The following is a 21,602-nucleotide window of genomic DNA, read 5'->3' as shown; positions in this document are numbered from 1 at the left end:
CTGTTCTTGGCGAGCTCCATACGGTGCTTATGTCACCGCAAATGGCACAGTTCACCACTAGTTTGACAGCCACTCCATATTCCCGGTCGCCCTTTAACATGTTCAAAGGGCCACGGCAGAATTCGCATTTCACGCACCGAAGCAAGGGATTCAGGCTGCGTTCACACTTAGTCTCGGAGCAGGCGGAAGCGAAAAAAACTTGAAAAAATCCGCCCGCCTAGGCGGAAAAACGGGCGGAAAAAGAGGCAACAAAAAAATCGGTCTCGGACCGATTTTTTCGGCACGGTGAAGTAGAAAACGGTTCCGCTTCACCGGAAGCTGCACTAACATGTAAACAACCGGTCGTAAAATTTAACATTTTCCGTTGTTCATTGTCTATATTTAGGAATAGCAACGAGCTAAAGCTATCAAAACTATGTCTTGTTTATCTTCCATGGTAGACGAAAGTTAAAAACGACACGCACAGTTGCGCGAAATGATAGCTTTTAGTAACTGATGGGTCAATGATTGAACATATGTCTTGAACTAGTGTGATGAAAAGCGCCATCACGCAGACAAACGTACGCAAACTAGATAGATGTGGGCGAAAGTGGCAGTGGTTTCTGCTGCAGTGGCGAAACAAATGTGAACATTTTGAACATGCGTGGAAAAGATTTGCCGGCCACTTTGGCTTTTCCGCCCACTTGCCGTTTCCCAAGTGTGAACATAGCCTTAGAGCCGCTAGGCTTAGAATTGTAAACGCAGTCCCCGTCACCGCTGCTTCCGGGGAATCTCCGATAAGCGACTGCTTTCGGTGGGTAGCTGATAACGAAAAAAGCTTCTGTCGTTCCTCCTCACTTGTTCGGCTTCTGTGATGAGAAGCGTGTCGACGCGTGTTGACCTTGACGTGTTGCTGGCCGCAGGCATTGTATGCACAGCCGTAGCTTCGATAGGTGCTCGCTGGCACACGTTGCTGTGCTGGTCGCCGTCACTGCCGATTCATCCGAGGCCACTTGGGGTATCCGAGAACGTCGCTTGCGTTTTTTCCCGAAAGAATGAGCCGTCGCGAACTTGTGTCGACCGCCAGCCGTCGCCGCATTGCTACGGGGCACTAGACTGCATCCAAACCACGTCTAACATGGCGTCTCGCATTGTCGGAGAAACAAAACTCCCGGTCGTCCAATCAGAGACTAGGATTTACCCCACGTGGTACAAAGGCGCCAATGCCGTGTGAGTCTTCCCCCACTTTCGAAAGCGTGTACCGTCATAGTAGCCAGACTTGGTGCCCTTTTCTAGGTAAAGACGGGATGTAAAAAAATCCAGCTTTCGAATGATTCCAAAATGGCCGCACTGCGGGTAACGGTTGGCGTAGACGAAGGCATTGAATTCGCCTCTTTTCGAGGGGCATTTCCGAGCGAAAGCGGTGATGAAGCACAATAACAAAATAAGTACTCATCAGAACGTGTTATTATTGCAGCAATAGCTTCTCTAGGACGCCTAGATTGCGAAAAAAAATTGTTACAAAAAGTCAATTTTTTTTTTTAGATTTTTTGGGCCAGAAGACCCGTGTTTCGCCTTAAGGAACCTTACAAGTGCCACCTGGTAATGAAACTAACACCATGATAACCAAAGCATAATCACAAGATTTAAAATAAAGAGCGGCTCTCTTTATATCAGTTGATCCTGCGACACAAGCTACAGAGATTGGTGAATACCTTTTTGTTTTTGTCAACAAAATGGATGGAGCACTAATGTAAGCGTCTCTCATCTTTTTAACGTGAAACACCTCTATAATTTTTCGGTTAATTTGCCACCCGTCTCTTGACAAAATGGGAGTGTCCCTGAACACAGGTCTGCAACCACAACTACAGCAATGGTCGGCCAAGGGGGAGCGTGCCAAGTTGGACAGGGGCAAATCATGTTCCCTGAGCTTATTGTTCATGCACCTACCACTTTGCACCTAACACACAATTTAATGCAGCTGAATGGCACCCAGTGAACTACTGGTGGTTTCAATTTTTTTCCAGATTTCCGAACACAACTATGAAAGCCTGTTAGGTGCGGTAAGCGCTGTCATTACATAACATGCTGCAGCAGTTTTCAAACCATGTAAAAGCCTATGCAAGTATGGAAAGGTTGCAACCTATTTTATGTCCTCGTCCTGTCTGCAACTGCCCTCGACATTTCCTTTTACAACAGGGATCAGTCTTGTACAAGTAGCGGCTATTATGCGACTGGGGTATCTGGCCAATTCTAGATGGGCTATCTCAAGGCAAAAGCTGGTTTCAAGTACTTGGGTGCAAGGTCTGAGCAACGAGGCACACAAACAAGAAAACACAATGCCATTTTTTTCTTACTTCAACATCGTTCAATGTAAAATTCAAGAGAGGCTTCTTAGTGCACAGGTTGTACCACCAACATATGCGCCCAAGATTAAAGGGAAGACTAGTTGAATGATGTGACTGAAAGAGCTAACTCTCTCAGAACTCAGAAACGCGAGTCATTAAACAATATCCTAACAATGTTCTACCCTTTTTCCTATCACAAATTGCAAACAGAAAATTGTGTACTATCACCAGCCTTGTCAAGTTGCTGGGCGTGAGTAACTTGAGTTGACGCTGCAGCACCGTCTGTTGCCGACACCAGAATAGAGAGCTTGCCTGAAGGTGAGCATTCCGTCTGGCATGACTGAAACAAAGAAGAAGAAAGAAAGAACTTTCATCCAACAAGCCAATTACAGCTTGTTGCAGGGCTTCAGCAGACACACCAAAAATAATTCTAAGCTGCAGTTAGTTTAGTTGCAAGGGGTTTCACAATGCTGCTTGCGATTAAACGTGTGTAGTACTTACAACATCAACTGCTGCTACAGCTGGAACTTGTGTCATTGTGCTATTTGAGAGCTGCAGGTCAACTGGCTCTGTATTTATAGACGTCTCTGCCAGTTCTGAAAGAGTGGGACCGGTATGGTGCCCTGAGTTGCTGGAGTCTGCCAGCATGTGTTCTGTTGTTTCTTCCATAGGGGGGGATAGCCGTGAATGCTGTTGCTCTACCGAACATTGCTCCCACCTGTAATAGAAAAAACAGCAACAATGTTCAAAGATCAGCTAGCCTAAACCTTGCTGCATAGACCAAACTGCACTGCTACCGACATGACTTTAAAATGGCATCTAAAAAAAATTATAGGGTTTTACATGCCCAAACCACGATCTGAATATGAGGCATGCCGCAGTGGGGGACTCTCAAAATTTGAACCATCTGGGCTTCTTTAATGTGCACCTAAATCTAAGTATACGGGTGTTTTTGCATTTCGTCCCCCATCGAAGTGCGGCCGCCATGGCTGGGATTCCGTCCCGCGACGTCGTGCTTAGGAGCCCAATACCATAGCCAAAAAATGACATCTCTTGTGTCCTGCTTTGCCCTGTGTATTATGGCTCTTACTGTCGCAGGTGTAATGCCACTGAAAGTATGTGTTTTCATGTTATTCGTACCTTTCTGCTCTTACGAGGTTTGCTCTTTTCTTCTGGTACACAGATGGGAAGATGGTAGGGACATAAGATGGGTGCTGGCTTACATCTCTCTTGCAATTGCCGACAAAATGGTCACTGCAAATGCGCGAGGTCTTCGTCGGCTCCCAAGGTGTCCTATCGGGACTACAAGAAAAAGAAAATAATAATAATAATAATTTATGCACACTCACTACACATGTTGGAATCTAAGTGAAGCAAAGCTATTATGAAGTGGTTAATTGAAAGGTATACAACTGAATTTTAATCTTATGTAACATATCTCATTCAATGTTTATGCAGTGCACAGGCTGCAACTTTAGCGTAATACAATATTTATGTTTATACAATACAGCATTCACAAGCTATGGGAAAATGCAAACACCAGTTCAGGTGGATGCACGCTGTGAGACATCAATGCAGTGGTGTCACGAGGACCAAAGCAACCTTTGATCCTTGTCAGGGGTATAATGGTGAAGGCAGGCGTACGCAGAGAGAAAAGCGCATATCTAATGCACTCTTTATGTCACAGTACAGAAATGTAGGTACATTTTAAACATCTATATCCCTTCTTATGTCACAGTGGCCCAGATCCAATCCAGGGGATTGGACAGGCATGGGAACACACAGTGGCCCGAGAACAGAGGTAGGCCAAATATAGAAATTTAAAGGAAGTTATCAAATACTGTCACAGTGTAGTGACAGTCAAAACCTAAGCAGTGTCAAAACTGTGAGTAACAAATTCAACTCTTTATTGGGCGAACTTGTGACCAGCAAAAAACTAACATGCAAGCACGATGATAGTGGCAATTGTCCAAAATATGATCTGCGGGTCGAGCGAGTCGGCTTTTATACATGACTCGCCGAAGGTTCCCGCATAATCACTGGTGCCCGCATGCCTTCTAGAAAGTGCTACACAATTCATGTCATGCGTACAATACACAAGGTTTGTAAGAACAGAGTAATCAAGGCAGAAAGTTGGGCTAGTTGGTGATGATGCATTTGATGTGACATAGTTACTAGCACTAGCAAGACTAACAGAAAAAAAAATGTTGGGACAGGACAGAGCGCTAGACTTAACTGACAAACTTTATTCATAAAAAATGCGACAAACCACCGTATGCTCAAATAAATGTGCAGACAGACATTGCATGTCATGTCACCAAGGTCATGGGTTCTAGTGCCTTAATTAACTCTACCTTAAAAGAACCCTGAAATGACTTTGAAGAACCGTACTGAGTCATTAGAGTAGGTCCTTCTGATCATTGATTACCGCATCTCAGTGCTCCGCATAAAGCATTTAATTTATTATAAGGTTTTAAAAATGTACATCGCTACCAATCGCAGCATGCCACTCAGCTGAGTTTTCAGCCGCTCCTGGCCAGGTGACGCGAGGTGACCATATCACGCCAGTAGGGCGAGCTATCTGATTCGCTGCCCAGGGTGCATCACCTATAATTTTTCCAACCTTACGGCGAACAAATGTTGCTCGTAATCGTTGGAATGTTAGTTAATTTGTTTCTGCAAAAAAAGAAAGTAACACAAAAAGCACGCACAAGGACAATTTATCCCTACACTCAAGACTTCCAGCACACAGACGCATCGTCTGCTTGTGTTACAATGTGCTCCGCGTTGACAAGAGCTCCGCAGTCAGTGTTGGTCTTGATCTTTCTTTTCACAAGCACCACGGTTCGCCCTTGTTACATTGTGGGCTGCAATCGTAGCAACTGGCAATATGTCAACCTGAGACATTGTGTCCCTCTGCAAGGCAACAGATGAGCAGAATGACTGCAGCGCATCGGACTGTCCGTATCCAATTGGCGCCGGGATTTGCATGTTTGCAGCGGTCACTTTATGCCAGAGGATTACTACTACAATAGTGTTTTGCATGTCCGGTAGTCTGGTAAGTGCAAACGCAAGTGGACTGGGCCTGGGTGTTTCATGAAATGAGCAGAGGCGCAAACGTGAACGGTCTGCATGGTGCAGCCACCCTGTCGCACAGAGCTCGACCAAACACAGAACTAATATAGCAGTAACAAAGTGTATTCTACATTGCTGCTGGTGTAACTTTTTGGCAGGAGTGCAATCACGAACACACTGTTTTTCTAAATGTTTAAGATGTTTTACACTTATTTAGAGCAATATTAGCTTTTTGCATGGCTGGTTAAGCTTTACACCACCAGGTGGCTGGACTGTGCAGACTGATCTTGACCGATCAGGCCACTCACATACGTCTAGGCTAAAGCTCCTTCACAGCTGTAGCATTATGAAGGGACTTTATGCCTCCACCCGTCCGTTGGAACACCCAGCTCGCCTGTGGTTATCGGAATACTGGACACACTCAGCACCGCAGCAGAATGCTCGCAATGCATGCTGCTTCGAGTGCTCTTGCTTGGGATCGACTGCCAGGCCGCTGGCGGAAAGGCCAAGACCAGCAGAAGTGGATGACACAACGTCCCATCACGACACAGAGCCAGTGAAGGCAGAGCTTAGCCCTGATCACTCTGCAAATGAATTGAGGAGAAAATGCATGGCTATGGAGGAGGACGACTTGCAATTGTATGTAGTTCTCTTAATATGAGATGCTTCACACAAATTGTGGTGGGAATGACTTACTGCAGCTGTACTTTATGCATCTACAAAAGCTGTCCAAACCATTTCAGGGACCCTTTATTAGCTTCGCCTTAAATTATAGGGTTTTACGTGCCAAAACCACTTTCTGATTCTGAGGCATGCCGTAGTGGAGGACTCCGAAAATTTTCACCACCTGGGTTTCTTTCACATGCACCTAAATCTAAGTACACGGGTGTTTTCGCATTTTGCCCCCATCGAAATGTGGCCGCCGTGGCCAGGATAGCTTTGCCTTAATCAACACTAAAGGTTGTAGGTTCGACTCCCACCAAAGGTAGTGGGTTCGAGTGCCTTAAGTGCACTTTAAAGGGACACTAAAGCGAAACAATAAATCAGTTGAGACTAATAAAGCATTGTTTGAGAACCCAGGAGGCAGTCATTTCAATATAATCTTTTGATTATTAGATGAGAAAATGAAGGTCGAAGTAACAGTATTTGAAATTTGCGCCGAAACCCTGACGCCGGTACGTCAGTGTGACATCAGGCATTCCGAAGTATGCTTTCGCATCAGGGCCGCGTTGGCTGAGTAGAGGTTCCTGAAACTTCCCACTTTTATTATTCGGTTATTTTAAAACACAATGTAGTCAATCTGTACCGCTATATAATTAAGTAGGCCCTAGAGGGTGCCATCAAAACCCATGACGTCACAGTAACCAGGTGCGCGAACTTCAAGGAGTCGTCGCCACCTGTCTTTAGTTCGTGTGCTTTTTCTATTTTTACCAAGCATTGTATCGTGGTAAGAGTGGTGTTTTTGGTGTGATAGAAAGGTAATTTACTGATGCAGAAGAAATATTTTTCTCTTAAGTGTCCCTTTAATTATCTGTTCCTTAGTTAACTTTGCCATAAGTGACACCAAAGGTAGTGGGTTAAAATCCCACCAAAAGTTGTGGGTTCGAATGTATTAATTACCTATATATTAATTACCTGCATATTAATGAACACCAAAGTTCATGTGTTCAACTCCCGCCAAAGGTTGAGAGTTTGTAGCCATTTGGGACCACGGCATGGTCACGACAATGCCGGATTTTCCATCTCATCTTTTGCATTAACCCTTTAAAGGGCCCCTCACCAGGCCACACAGAAAATTTCGGTTATATGCTACACGTTGTTACGTGCCCTCTAAGGAGTGTTCTAGCCACAAGAATTTTTCAAAATGGTTAATAGCCGAGATAGAAATATTTCAGTGCCGCGAATCCATGATTTCAGGAGGCAAGTGCCACCGCCAATGTAACACTCTCTCCACTTGCTCCATCTAGCCTTTGCAAGCGAAAATCCTTTCCTGCATTCTCCCATACCAGATTGAGGATCGCATGACGCACGCATCGCAGGCCCTGACTTTCTTTTTTTTTTCATTCCCTTTTTTGCTGCATGGCACACTTCCACTCTTGGTGTCACTTGCAAGCTGTTGCATTTGTCACATTTTGCGCAGCGCATGATTTTGCATGCTGTGCACACCTGACTAGCGGTATAAGTCAGCGCTACGCAAACACTAAGGGAGACACAAGCTGATCTCAGAGCATGATTGTGTGCTGGAACACGGTTGAAAATGACATAGTTCCGTAATCTGCGCGTACGACTGAATGATGCGGGAACTAGCAGATGAAACGGAAGTACATCTGTCTTGCTACGGTACGAAGTAAAACAAAAACTCGCAGACATTAGGTTTGTGTTTTATTATTTATGTAAAATTTAATTAATCTATTGAAGCAACAGATTACATGCACAAATAACAGATGTTGCCTCGAATATTTCTCCAAGTCACATGTCACTATGAGCAACGTCACAGCATATGCATGTACAGGCTCGTCCACTCTTAGGGTGAACACGGCTCACCGTGGCCACGCTCCGCGGGGCGCCAGTGCGTCCGGTGCGGCGGCGCATCGAAGCGACGCGGCGCAGGCGCGCACGGACCCAGGGGAGGTGCTTCGCGTCGTCTGCTACAGCGCTGGAGCGCACCGCCTCTTGCTTTGCTGTACACTTCGCTAGACCCAGGTGACTGAGTGACCGAGGCGGCATTGCGGGAAGGCGTAGTTCACTAACTGGAGCATTTTCCAGCTGGTTCCGTCTACAGCTTGTGAACAGCCTGCTTAATCAATATACATAAACAGAAACAAGAATCTCACCACATAAATCACTTAGCATGATTTTATAAGTGATGAGGGTAAGAATACAGTCTTTTTTTTTCGCGTTCTTAATTAGGCTAGGGCCTAGAGGCGACGCTTGATAGTCGTGTCAGGAACGTCACTCAGCCTGAAGCTGTTCTTAATTTCTCGAACGCTGGAGGTCGGGTTTGCAGCAGCCGCTGCAACAATGGTCACTCTTTGCCGGGTTCACGGGGAGCATCCGCAATTCTTACATCCTTCTTTTCAGCCTGGACGATTCTATTTACAGTTTTCAGCGGCATTTTTGTCATCTCCGATATAACGCGTTGAGAATAGTTTTGAAGGCACAGATCTACAGTGCGTTGTCTTTCTTTTTCCAGTACCCGCGACATGGCTAGTTTCCAAAGCACACCGGGGAACACTTTTACAGCGTTTTTATCGCCGAAGTGCCATGGCAACCAGCAACCGAACAAAATGCAATTCATCATGCAAGTCGACGGAAATGCGTTTAATGGAAGCACCTCTGGTGTCTTTCGATTTGGCGAGTCATCCCAGAATCTGTAACTCCTGAGTGGCCAGTCACCCAGTTGAGTAGTCGTTGGCTGCACCGCATCATCATATTAAGCTAGGATGGGGTAGCATGACTTATGCAAAAAATAAGGGGGGGGGCTCAGCGGTTGATCGGGCTGACGCCCATGGTCAGATAAAAATTAGACTGGCCTTAACACAGCAATCTGGCTTGGGCCGGGATTAGTGTTTACAAACGGCGAGTCCGTTTGCCGACCACCGGCATGCTGTGGGCAGACGACACCATGCCGGCCTCATGACCGTCGGTTTAAATGTCATGGCCGCCTTCGTCCAACACACGTACCGGCCACTTCCCCACGACGGCAACAGCACCGCTTGTCCGCGGCAAGGGTTCCTGTGCCGTATTCATATTTGGGCTTTACCCACTCAGCCCAGCCCCCCCCCGCCGACCCCCCCCCCACCCCCCAAAAAAGAAAAGAAATAAATTCCTCCTAATCTCCAAATTTATCCGATGCCCACCTCTATGGCGTAACTCCATGTGTCGCTTCGGGACGTATACCACACAATTAGCAAATTATTATATGCTAGTGAGAATATGCATTTGGCCCATTCTGAGGAAGTACTGAAATGAAATAGAAGCGAATAATGACTTAATTACCCGGCAAGACGTAATTTAAACTAGAAAACAGACATGTAGATTATAGATTTTCTACTTTAATTACCTATTCGAAGCGGACGGAAACAGCATTCGCAGGCGGCGTGCATTGATTCCAAGGAGAAAAAAAAACAGCAAAAAAAACGTCGGCGCCATATGTTTTACTTCAACTAATCAATGTAATCAAATAATTGACCGACGATTCCTCAAAATGAGAATGCGACATCTCGCATCAGGTAGCCGTCAGAGGACCGGCACCGCTTCGGTGATTTTACACAAGCTGTGACAGCAAAAATGAATTTAGTTTTTTTTTATAGGATGTAGAAAGATGAAAAGGAGGAGTAAAATGGGCGCCAAATCAGTTGCTATGCCGGGGAGAGCACATTTTTACATCGCGTAAGCACTCCATGCTCTCCTACCAGCGACATTAACGCGTCAATAAGAGAGTGCGAAGCAGCGGATATCACTTCTTAGTTGTTGTCGAAGTAATAGTATTGCCCTCCTGAATGGTAAAATCCATGGCAAACATGATGATGCGTGATTGAACAATCGCTCTCTAACTTTGAAATTTATAGCGGGTTTTGGTCGTTTTCTTAAGTCAATTAGGCACATGCGTTCTAGCATCAAGACATGCGCGAAACGGCGCGCTAAACTCATTCCATGATGACTCCAACCAAGAGCGCGCCTAATAGGTTTCTCGGTATGCACTACACCAAGTGCTGTGAAAGTAAAATAAGAGGGCCCCAGCCTAATAAACAGCGCGAAAAAATGACTATTTTTACCCTCATCACATATGAAAAACATGCTAAGTGACTTATGTGGTGAGAAGCTTGCTTCTGTTTATGTATATTGATTAAGCAGGCTGTTGACAAGCTGTAGACGGAACCAGCTGGAAAATGCTAAAGTTAATGAAGTGCGCCTTCCTGCAATGTCGCCTCGGGCACTCAGTCACCTGGGTCTAGCGAAGTGTACAGCAAAGCAAGCGGCGGTGCGCTCCAGCGCTGTAGCAGACGACGCGAAGCACCTCCCCTGGGTCCCTGTGCGCCTGCGCCGCTTCGCTTCGATGCGCTGCCGCGCCGGACGCACTGGTGCCCCGCGGAGCGCGGCCACGGTGAGCCGTGTTCACCCTAAGAGTGGACGAGCCTGTACATAGGCGCACTTGCACATATACATGATCTCTCTGACTGGGAGCACGGCACTCGTGAGAAGAGCAAATGGTATTTGGTTTGTAATCTTAGCTCTCTCCGCGGCGCATAGCGATGCAATACTTAGCAGACACAATCATTAGCGCATACTGTATGCCCTGCACTTATCAGCTCATAATGGCCAGACCTGGTGAGGGGCCCCTTAAGGCTGAGACATAATACCCAGATAGGATTTTTATTTTTATCTAAATGTGCACAACACACCAAGCATAAGCATAATCAATAAAATGAAAAATATACTTCGAGGAAATCTTTTCAGCCATAGGCTTCATTTGTACAGGCAGCTTCATTTGCTTTACATCACATGTGTGACACCACTGCAGCCGGAGCGACATTGGTCTGCCTCGTCTGACAGTGCTTTCAAAAGAAAGCGAGTCACATGCCAATCTTCTTCTTTGTTATGTGTTTCTGCTCCAAACCAACAAATGATGCTTGCCGCCTGCCATTCAGCGTGGGCCGAATATATTTAGCCTAGAACTTCATACTCAATACTGTAACTCGGCAAGAGATTAATTTTTTTTCTGCTATGTTGCCTCTAGGCAACACTCATCAATAATGCGTTAATTGTAGACATGTCAATATCGTGCGCTATTTAATCACAAGGTCTCATGCAAGGGACATAACCGAAGCAACAGTTATGTGCACCCATGAGTAAAGGTATTGGGGGCGAAGCACCTCCCTTGGGTAGTATGAGGGATCATGCGGCGTGCTCCTCATACGTATGGCTTACGGCACTCAACAAAAACACCACGTGGCAGCCCTTCTGGAGATTTCTGCAAGTACTCTCGAAACAACGAAAGTTTTTTACTGCCGAAATAATTATCTTGCACAAACAGAAAGTACTATTTGATCCGCACCGATGGCACCGGCTGTTGCAATCTCAGCGCTGCCACCAGCTGTTGGAACCTCAGTGCTGACACCCGTTGTTGCAACCGGACCGTTGGCGCCCGTTGTTGCAAATGGGTCGCAAGCCCCAAGGGTAGCGTTGGCCTGGCGGCCTGGGGCACACTGGAAGCATCCGAAGGTCCCAGCAAAGCATGAGGCGACTGCTAACAGAACAACTTGTTTATTCTAGCATCGCAAAGAGCGGGCGGTCAGGTCGACCGAAGTGGAGAGACGGGAGAGCACGTTACTCAACAGAAGAAATTAGAGCCTCTCTGCTGGCGTCCGGGGCAGCTGCTCTTACACTCTTGGCGTCGCGGGCAAGAAGGAAGGTCACGAGATGACACCACGTGACAGCGAGGCACGGACGGACTGAGCGACATGTAGAGACAAGGAGGTGACGCATCAGCCGGGCCGGCGCCGGTCAGACCTCCTCGCTTCACACTGGGGGAGCTCCTCTCCCCAGCTGCCGCGCTTTGACAAGCGTGGGCACACACACACACACGCACACACGAAGACACGTGGCACTGAAACATGCCGGGACGCGCTCGGCGGGGATGCGTCGCGGCCGCTCCGAACGGGCCAAAATGTCCGCCGCTTTGAACGAAGCCCCGGCGTCCGTTGAATTCGCGCCGGCTACACCGCGCGTCATAGGCGAAACGTAACAGACCGCCCCGCCGGGGGAAGGAGATCCCGATGGTCAGGGGACTGCATCCGCTGTCCGGAGGGATGTCGCTCGATGATGCTCATAACCGAAGTCGGTCGCCCCTCGGCGTTTCTTGAGCGCAGCGCACCGAGAAGGCCTCGTTCTCACGTTCAGGTTCACACAGGACACTGCAAAGTGACTTCGGGAGAGTTCTCATTTTTCTCTCGTTCCCAGCAAGCGTTAGAACTACGCCGAAACTCAGCCGCTCAGTCAGCAAGCACGGCACAACCCTCACTAAGCCATGCCAGGCTCTTTCCCCTTTTATACTACTGCCTAGTTCCTTACAGTAGTCTAGCAGCACTCAGAACGCGTCCACAAATCGGAAAATTGCACTAGAAAGCACATCATCACTTTGGAACACTACACAAAAGCAATATGTTAAAAATCCTGCCTCAGGAAGAAAAACATCAATAACAAACAATTTTGAGGCTGATTCCCACATTAGGGGCTTCGACTTAAGCCATCGGCGTTACCGTTGAGACTCCCCTTTTTGTAACCAACCTCAAAGGAATGTTGTTGCAAAGCGAGGCTCCAGTGCAGGAGGTGGCCATTTGTGAAAGAGATGGTCTGCAGCCATTGGAAAGGGCAGTGATCCGTTTCGAAGCATGCGAAGCGGAGATCGCAGCGAGCGACCGTACACTGGCTCAGCTGGCGAAAACCCCGTAGCCGCATGCGGCGCGCTCCTCAATGCAAACATCACCCCAGGCAGAAACAACTCCCAGTCGGTTTGTTGTTCAAACCACAATGCTTTCAACACGCGCTTCATGACGGAGTGGAGCTTCTCAACGGAATTCGACTGGGGGTGGTGCACTGAGCTGTGTAACAGCTTTACCCCGCACCTTTCGAGAAAAGTTGGCGTCAAAGCGCTGGTAAACACTGTGCCCTGATCTGATTGGATTTCCGCAGGAAAACCAACTCGCGCAAATATGGACAGTAGTGCATTGACTATCTCAACTGAGCTGAGTTCTTTAAGAGGCACTGCTTCAGGGAATTTTGTCGCTGGGCAGATCACAGTCAAAATGTGTCTGTACCCCGTGGCTGTTACCGGCAGAGGTCCCACTGTATCGATAACGAGCCGTCTAAAAGGCTCCGTAATGATAGGTACCAACTTCAACGGCGCCCTCAATTTGTCCCCTGGTTTGCCCACCCGCTGACAGGTGTCGCATGTCTTCACAAAGTGGTCTGCGTCCCGACACACCCTGGCCAATAGTACTCTTGCAAGAGACGGTCCTTAGTTTTCTTAACTCCTAGGTGTCCGGACCACGAACCCCCATGCGACAAGCGCAACAGATCCTGACGATAGCACTGAGGCACGATCAGCTGATCGAACTCCACTCCCCTGCGGTCTATATACTTCCAGTACAGGACCCCACCTCTTTCCACAAAGCGAGCATTTTTCTTGGCGACACCTTCCTTGACAATGCAGTGTATGTTTTCTAGGCTGCCATCCTTCTTTTGCTCGGCTATCAAAGCCGACCGGCTGACTTTTAGCAACCTATTAAGTCCGTCTGACGTAGGCGCGATGAGCAAATCTTCAGATAGCTCTTCTAACTTTCCCGTGTCGGGCATTTCCTCTCCAGTATCTGGTGCCTTTAACGCTACAGGCTCAATTTTATTCAGTTCGGGCGTGCTCTGAATATCAGCTTGCTGCGCCTCTGACCCTTTCTCATCGTTCGACAACGTCGGCCCCGCAACTACCGCCTTTGCAGCGAGCTCCCGAACCTTCGATCTGGTTAAGGCCTGAACGCTAGCCTCACCAAACAAAAGCCCCTTCTCGCGCAGGAGGTGATCGGACCTGTTCGAAAATAAGTACGGGTACTGGGGGGGCAGCATAGATGACACTGCCGCCTCCGTCTCAAGTGCTCCGAAAGGTCCTTCAATAAGCACTTTTGCTACGGGCAGACACACGCTGTGAGCTTCCACGGCTTGCTTGATCCATGCGCACTCGCCCGTGAACATATCGGGTTCTACGTAAGAGGGGTGAACTACATCCATTGTAGCTGCGGAATCGCGAAGCACTCGGCACTCTTTCCCGTTCACGAGGAGGTCTCGCATGTAAGGCTCGAGAAGCTTCATGTTCTCGTCAGTGCTGCATAACGACAAAAACACGACTTTTGTTTTTGTTTCTGGACACTGCGCCGAAAAATGACCCGGCTTCTGACACGTATAACAAACGCGCGCTTGCCTCGTCTCGAACCGCTTTCTGCGTTCGGCTTCGGTTGCCGCCGTCTCCTTACGTTCGGTCGGACTGCTTTCACTCGCATCCGCACTACGTGTCCCCCCCTTTGCTCTCATGGGCGTGAACTTCGGCCTCTCAAACTTGGAGCCAAATTCACCATTTTGACCGTCCTTATCTCCGCGAGCCCGACGCGTCACAAACTCTTCGGCTAGCTCAGCAGCTCTAGCCACCGTACTAACGTCTGGCCTGTCCAAGACCCAGTACCGCACGTTCTCAGGTAACCGACTATAAAACTGTTCCAGCCCGAAACACTGCAGAACTTTCTCGTGGTCACCAAACGCTTTCTCTTCTTTGAGCCACTCCTGCATGTTTGACATAAGCCTGTAGGCAAACTCTGTATACGACTCACTTTTGCCTTTCTCACTTTCTCGAAACTTCCGACGGAACGCCTCCGCTGACAGCCTGTACTTTTTTAGCAGACTCGATTTCACTTGATCGAAATCCTCTGCCTCCTCTCTATTCAAGCGAGCGACTACGTCGGCCGCCTCTCCGGGTAACAAAGTGAGCAAGCGCTGTGGCCACGTTTCCCGAGAGAACCCCTGCTTCTCGCACGTTCGCTCAAAGTTAACTAGGAACAAACCAATGTCCTCTCCAAGCTTAAACGGCCGCATCAAGTCAGTCATTTTGAACAATACTCGTTCTCCTGCACCGTGTGCCTGACTGCCATTACGAGCGCGTTCCATCTCTACCTCGAGACGCTTCATTTCCAAAGCGTGTTGATGGTCACGCTCTTCTTTTTTCTCCCGTTGCTCTCGTTCTATCTGTTCTTTACGTTCACGCTCATCTTTCTCTTGTTTCTCTCGCTGTTGCTGTTGCTGTTCTTTAAGTTCGCGTTCCTGTCTTTTTGCCGTCTCTCTCTCCTCAATGGTCTCAAGGCATTCCGACAGCTCGTCATCCTCAGCTCCTAACTCAAGAATAGCCCTTAGCAGTTCTGGTTTTCTGAGTTTGTCTGAGACATCCAGACCCAACTCTCTTGCAAGCTCCAACAATTTCGGTTTGCGCAACGACTTCAAATCCATGGCTGCTCTGAATGCTGCTTTCTCTACTGCCTACTATTGTCTTGCCGCAAACTAACCCGGCAGCAACGACAACCACAATTACCAGCTCTGTTTCTGACACTAACAAAAGCCTGGCAAAACTCAGAAGAAGAAAGTCCCGCACTCACCAAACCTCGCAGCCAAGAATTCAGCGCAGTCGTTCCGCTGCAGGCAACCAGTCATCACACAGGGCTCGTTGCACTGCTCCCGGATGGTCGTTGTGCTGCTCAGCATACAGTCAACCGCATATCTTCGCTGCTGGCCTCCGTTGTCGCGATCTCACCGCTGGCAACCAGCTATTTGGACCCGCACCGATGGCACCGGCTGTTGGAATCTCAGCGCTGCCACCAGCTGTTGGAACCTCAGTGCTGACACCCATTGTTGCAACCGGACTGTTGGCGCCCGTTGTTGCAAATGGGTCGCAAGCCCCAAGGGTAGCGTTGGCCTGGCGGCCTGGGGCACACTGGAAGCATCCGAAGGTCCCAGCAAAGCATGAGGCGACTGCTAACAGAACAACTTGTTTATTCTAGCATCGCAAAGAGCGGGCGGTCAGGTCGACCGAAGTGGAGAGACGGGAGAGCACGTTACTCAACAGAAGAAATTGGAGCCTCTCTCCTGGCATCTGGGGCAGCTGCTCTTATACTCTTGGCGTCGCGGGCAAGAAGGAAGGTCACGAGATGACACCACGTGACAGCGAGGCACGGACGGACTGAGAGACATGTAGAGACAAGGAGGTGACGCATCAGCCGGGCCGGCGCCGGTCAGACCTCCTCGCTTCACACTGGGGGAGCTCCTCTCCCCAGCTGCCACGCTTTGACAAGCGTGGGCACACACACACACACGCACACACGAAGACACGTGGCACTGAAACATGCCGGGACGCGCTCGGCGGGGATGCGTCGCGGCCGCTCCGAACGGGCCAAAATGTCCGCCGCTTTGAACGAAGCCCCGGTGTCCGTTGAATTCGCGCCGGCTACACCGCGCGTCATAGGCGAAACGTAACAGTACATAATCGCTTACAGACGCTATCTCTTTACAGAATATGTACAGTGAATGCCACAGCGCGCGGTTGCCATGATGCAGTCTCCCAAACTGGCTTCTTGCGTGAAAGGTAGACCAACCAATGCTGAGAGCAAACTATGTGGTATATGGGCTGTCTGTATAACCAAATGGAGCATAACAGATAGAAGCCTCAATGCAGCGATCGCCCGAGTTCACAGCAATTGACTGTGCGTCTGCATGCATGTCCGCGCACTGTGTTTCGCTTTCGCTGCGAGCGCGTTTTTGCACCGTGCCGTGAGCTTTAGGTCGCAGAATATGAGCATTTGACAGTACACAAGCAACCATTGTTGCGTGGATGCTATCAGAGCTGTTAAAAAAATTTTTGTTATAGAAACTTCGATGCCTATGGCGACTGTAATGTGGCACCGCAACATTTCAATCGTTCTTTTCTTCGAAATTCTTTGATGTTTCAATATTATTTATCAAGTTGTGTCGCACTGTATGTTTAACGGATTTATTCTCAGTGCGAGATTTCCCGCTGCTTTTTTCGTAATCCAGTGCGTTAATTCATAACACAAACATGAACAGGTGCCATGCCTTTTTTAAGGTGCTTCTAACCATTCCCTTTCCATTCCGGTGAACTTGCTAGTACCTAGCATCAGCAAGTTCATAGACCGTGATGACTTTAGCTGGGCAGCGGCAGCGGGCGAGTGTCTCAGTGCGCGTTTTCTGCTACTCACCGAACGAACATTGCAGTCCCGGCACTGTTGCAGAAATCTTCCTCGCGTCTGTGCTTGCTGCATACCCAAGTTGTAGCCGATGGCTGTTTGCCGGTTCTGTTTCGCGAGCCAAGCTTCACGTAGCTTCCTGTCCTGTGGCTATGTGCGAATAAGGCTGACACTGGGTTCAGTTGTGTGCATTCGGAACTGCGGCACTGAGCATTATCCTACCATACTGCACGCCTCCAAAGGCAACCACTACCTATTAGTGTTTTCAAATGTTGTAAAGCAGACACCCAGGGGGGAAAACCTCACCACTTAATCAGAACCGCAGTGCAGGTGAGATTCAAAACTCTCGTTTTCAGCTTGCTTCGGCACTTCCAAAGCAGCCGACGCAGCCGCTCTGCCCACGTGATCCTTCATGCCCCGTCACGTCGATGGTGGCACCAGCTTTTCCAGTGGTGGAGCTTGCCCCCAATATGGCGCAAAGGGTTGCCAAAAAAGCTGAATTTCTTTATAATTAACATGCATTAAGAAAATTCATGAGTGCACTGGAAAGCTTGTGATGCCAAGTTTGGACTGCAGTCCTCAATTTCAAGTTCCATTCACAAGCAGTCGAGAAAGTCAGCTTTATTACGCAGTCCCAAACCAGTATACTTTTGTTCATGGGTGTACATGCTGTATGTTCCAATTTATTATTTATGTTCAACTTCCAGAGATGCAGGCTCGCTGGTACCACCTTGGGCTTCAACATACATAAGCTGTTCTGCTGGTGCATAGGCTGTCCCAGCTAGCTTTAGCCAGAGTTTAAAAATACGCGAACGCCACATAGCTGGACAGAACCAAGGTAATTTTGTTTGGAGTCGCTTGGAGATACTCAGATTATTGTTTCATTCTACCTAATTACATGAATACCCCTAATTAATTATTCAACTTCTCAAATATTATAATTAAATGAAAAGTGTAAATGAGAAAATTGCAGAACATGAAAAGCTCCTCATACAGCTTCCTGTTGCGCAGTACGTGCTACATAAAAGTTTTTCACAGCGTGAAAGATGCCCACAAATACATGCAAAGTGCCTCGAGTGGCCAGTTGTGTGCCAAGTGGGGGGTAAGCTGGCGTAAATCTCGATTTCTGGTGCGCGTCTTGGCCGTGGCTGCACACGGCTGTAAGCGCAGCTGAGCGCACACACAGCTGCACACTCTGCTTTAGAGGTAATGTGCCACGTGTAGAAAGAGTGGGCGTACTGAAGCGGCGTGGCACCATGTAAGCCGTCTTGCCACGTGTTGAATACTGGAACGAAAAAACCAGTCAAAAACACAAAGGACAAGAGGAGAGGTTCACACCACAACGACTGGACTATCAACTGAGGTTTATTAGAATCGGTGTAGTCCCAGCAAGGCCAGCAGAGCATGCGCAACTGCATCATCGCTAATCACATAGCATGAAAAGACTAGAAACGTTTCTAGTCTTTTCATGCCATCTGATTAGCGATGATGCAGTTGCGCATGCTCTGCTGGCCTTGCTGGGACTACACCGATTCTAATAAACCTCAGTTCATAGTCCAGCCGTTGTGGTGTGAACCTCTCCTCTTGTCCTTTGTGTTTTTGACTGGTTTTTTCGTTCAAGTATGTACCAACTGGCCCAGATTTCAACCTTTCTTTAATACTGGAGGCTGCATAATCTCGAGTTTCGGTGACCCATTGGAGCAGGAGGCAAACGAAGCATTCGCTCTCCGCTGCCGGTGCTTTTCCCGATAGCGTTGTCCCAGTGCTGATGACGCTATCAGCCACGGGGGCGGAGTGCATGCGAAAGCATCGCTGGCTTCACTTAATTCGTATCGCCAAGAAAATGGCATACGTGGCATGAAACCATACCATTCGTCGCCGACTACTAAACATATCAAAATGAATTGTTTCATCCTTCAAATTTGCTTTCTTCTATTCCCTAATAATTCCAAAAATTTCTCCTTTCTGTGTAAAAAAAATCGATCGGCGACTGCACTTACCTGCATAAAAGCTCGAATTTCAATACAACGAAATTTCGATGTAACGTAGCAAATTGCCAATTTTACCAACTTCATTACATCAAGTCTGTGTGTGTGTGTGTATTTCCATAGTGCTCACAGTCTCATGACACTGAGACAGGAAATGTGCACAATGTCTGAGGAAGTAGAAGACAAGGTAGGATCATGCGGGGCTATTTAGCAAGTAATGCTTGTCACTTCTCAAGCAATACACTAAGGGCCAGAGTATCACAAAAGTAGTTTTTCTGAGAGGCCAAGGCATCAAGAAGGGGACCAGAGAAGGACAAGGTCATCCGCACTGAAGTGGGCATGTTGGTGGTTGACATACAACTTCTGCCATATCTGCGACAGAGAGAAGCGAAGACTTCATGCACCTTTTCTGCTGTAGCAACGGTGTCATGAGTGCACTCAGTCGACAGTTGGGCAGGGTTGAGAATTAACGTGTCAAAAGGGAGCACCGCTTCACATTCATACAAAAGACAGAAGGGAGAGTAGCCAGTGGTGTCATGTTGCAAGAAGTTAAATGCAAAGGTAACAAAAGGTAGCGCAGAGTCCCAGTCACAATGACCAGATGAAACATACACCGACAGCATATCATGCGATTTGGGCATTCGGGAAGACTGTTCGTCTGAGGGTGGTACAAAGCTGTAAGATTGTCTTTGGTGGCACAAGAATGAAGTGTTCGATGACTTTAGACAAGCAGTAGTGACCCCGGTCGGTGAGAAGCTGCAACACCCGCCGCACAACTGGTTGGTAGAGGTCTTTGTTATGGCATAATGGGTCACATAATCCACAGCTGCAGCAATCCATTTACTCATTTACTGCCGGCAGTGGAGAAAGGGGACAGGCCGAGAAGGTTGAGGCCAACACGGAAAAATGACTCGACTAGTATATCAATAGGCTGGAGGGGTACACCAGGACAAAGAACTGGCTTTTACTGGCATTGGCATGACTCACAAGCAGCTACATAATGACAAAGCGGTAGAGACCAGGTCAGAAAAAGTGCCACTGTACATGGTCATACATCCTGAAAACATTGAGGTGGCCGGCTGTAGGGACTTCATGCAGTTGCTTGAGTACAGTCGCTTGGACATGAGAGGAAATTACAAGTAGTAGTTCCTGCCCCTTGGGGCGCACATTCTAGCAATATAACATGCCATTTACGATGAGGAACATATGAGTTGACCAAGACGAGTCAGAGTGCAGGTGGTCGATGAGATCTCCTAAGGACGTGTTTCACCACTGCTCATCGCCAGTGTAGCTAACAGCAGCGAGCAAGAAAATGCCATTCGGTGTGTCCTCCGTGGCAGCGTCTGGGTACTGAGACAAGCAGTCACCATCTACATTTCGTGGAGGCGTAGATGCACAGAGCATAGTAGTCCATTGTAAAAGCGAAAGGGAGCAAGTATAAGTAGGGTCGGAATTTGCTGACTGCCTAAACTAGTGTCAGGCATTCACACTTGGTCATTAATTGCGCTAGACTGAGGAAATAAGCCAGCTGGCATATGCAATAACTCTATCAAAACCATGTTGGTATTGGGCTAAAACAGTGCCAATTCCATAGGCACTCACGTCTGCACATACTTTAATTGGAATTGGTGGAGTGCGGGAATTGAAGTGGGCAAGAATCGGTAGGATAGTGAGCAGTGTGATAGGGTGTGAAAACGCTGCGGCTTGTACAAGACCCCAAGAAAATTGATTGTTTTTCCTGAGAAGATCAGTTAGTGGATAGGCAAAATTCTTGACAAATCAGCAGAAATATGAGCATGATCCCACAAAGCTTCAAACATCTTTGGCACAGGTTGGTACAGGAAGCTCCAGGACAGATGAACCTTGGCAGGATCGAGGCAGACACCAGATGAGTTGACAAGATGGCCAAGGATACTAATTTGGCATTCAATTAAGTGGCATTTTGAACAATTAAGTTGTAGCCTAGCCACACGAAACACTGATAGGATGGATATGGGTAACATGTGTTGCAAAGATCAGAGAGAGCACGATTACAACGTCCAGGTAGCACAGGCAGTTAGACCGTTTAGAGCTGTGCAAAAGCATGTCCATCATACGCTTGAATGTGGTCAGCACATTGTACAAGCCAAATGACATAACTTCTAATTGGTAGAAGCAGTCAGGTATAACAAATCCAGTCTTTTCACGGTCACTTTCATTGAAGGGGATTTGCTAGCAACCAGAGTACAGGTAGCTAGACGAAAAAAAGGTTGTGCAGTGAAGGCAATCCAGAACATTAATGCATAGAAGAGGATAGACATTTTTCTTGATGACCTACCTTAACGAGATGTCGAAAATCTATGCAGAATCACCGACTGTTGCCCTTTTTAAATAAGACAAAAGGGGAAGCCCATGGACTCGCAGAAGGCTCAATAATG

General features: G+C 47.9%; 1 protein-coding gene across 6 annotated transcripts in view; it reads right to left on the bottom strand.

Annotated features, from left to right (window-relative positions):
- Positions 1-21,602, bottom strand: part of LOC135909812 (THAP domain-containing protein 11-like) — a 96,436-nt gene that overhangs the window by 68,663 nt on the left and 6,171 nt on the right. For 4 of the 6 annotated variants that reach the window (XR_010566810.2, XR_010566809.2, XR_010566808.2 and 1 more), the window contains exons 2-4: positions 3,468-3,629; positions 2,829-3,045; positions 2,560-2,667 (exon numbers count right to left, since the gene is read on the bottom strand). Coding sequence is in view for 1 of the 6 variants with exons in the window: in XM_065441866.2 (XP_065297938.1) it covers positions 2,560-2,667; positions 2,829-3,045; positions 3,468-3,629 (487 nt within the window). In the remaining 5 variants the exon portion in view is untranslated. Of the gene's footprint in view, positions 1-2,555; positions 2,668-2,828; positions 3,046-3,467; positions 3,630-21,602 lie in introns of all 6 variants that reach the window. The other 2 variants (XR_010566811.2, XR_010566812.2) reach the window with 1 other exon arrangement.

The sequence above is a fragment of the Dermacentor albipictus genome, chromosome 1 (assembly GCF_038994185.2).
Source record: "Dermacentor albipictus isolate Rhodes 1998 colony chromosome 1, USDA_Dalb.pri_finalv2, whole genome shotgun sequence".
NCBI classification, from domain to species: domain Eukaryota; kingdom Metazoa; phylum Arthropoda; class Arachnida; order Ixodida; family Ixodidae; genus Dermacentor; species Dermacentor albipictus.
This window is presented reverse-complemented; position numbering and strand designations above follow the sequence as displayed.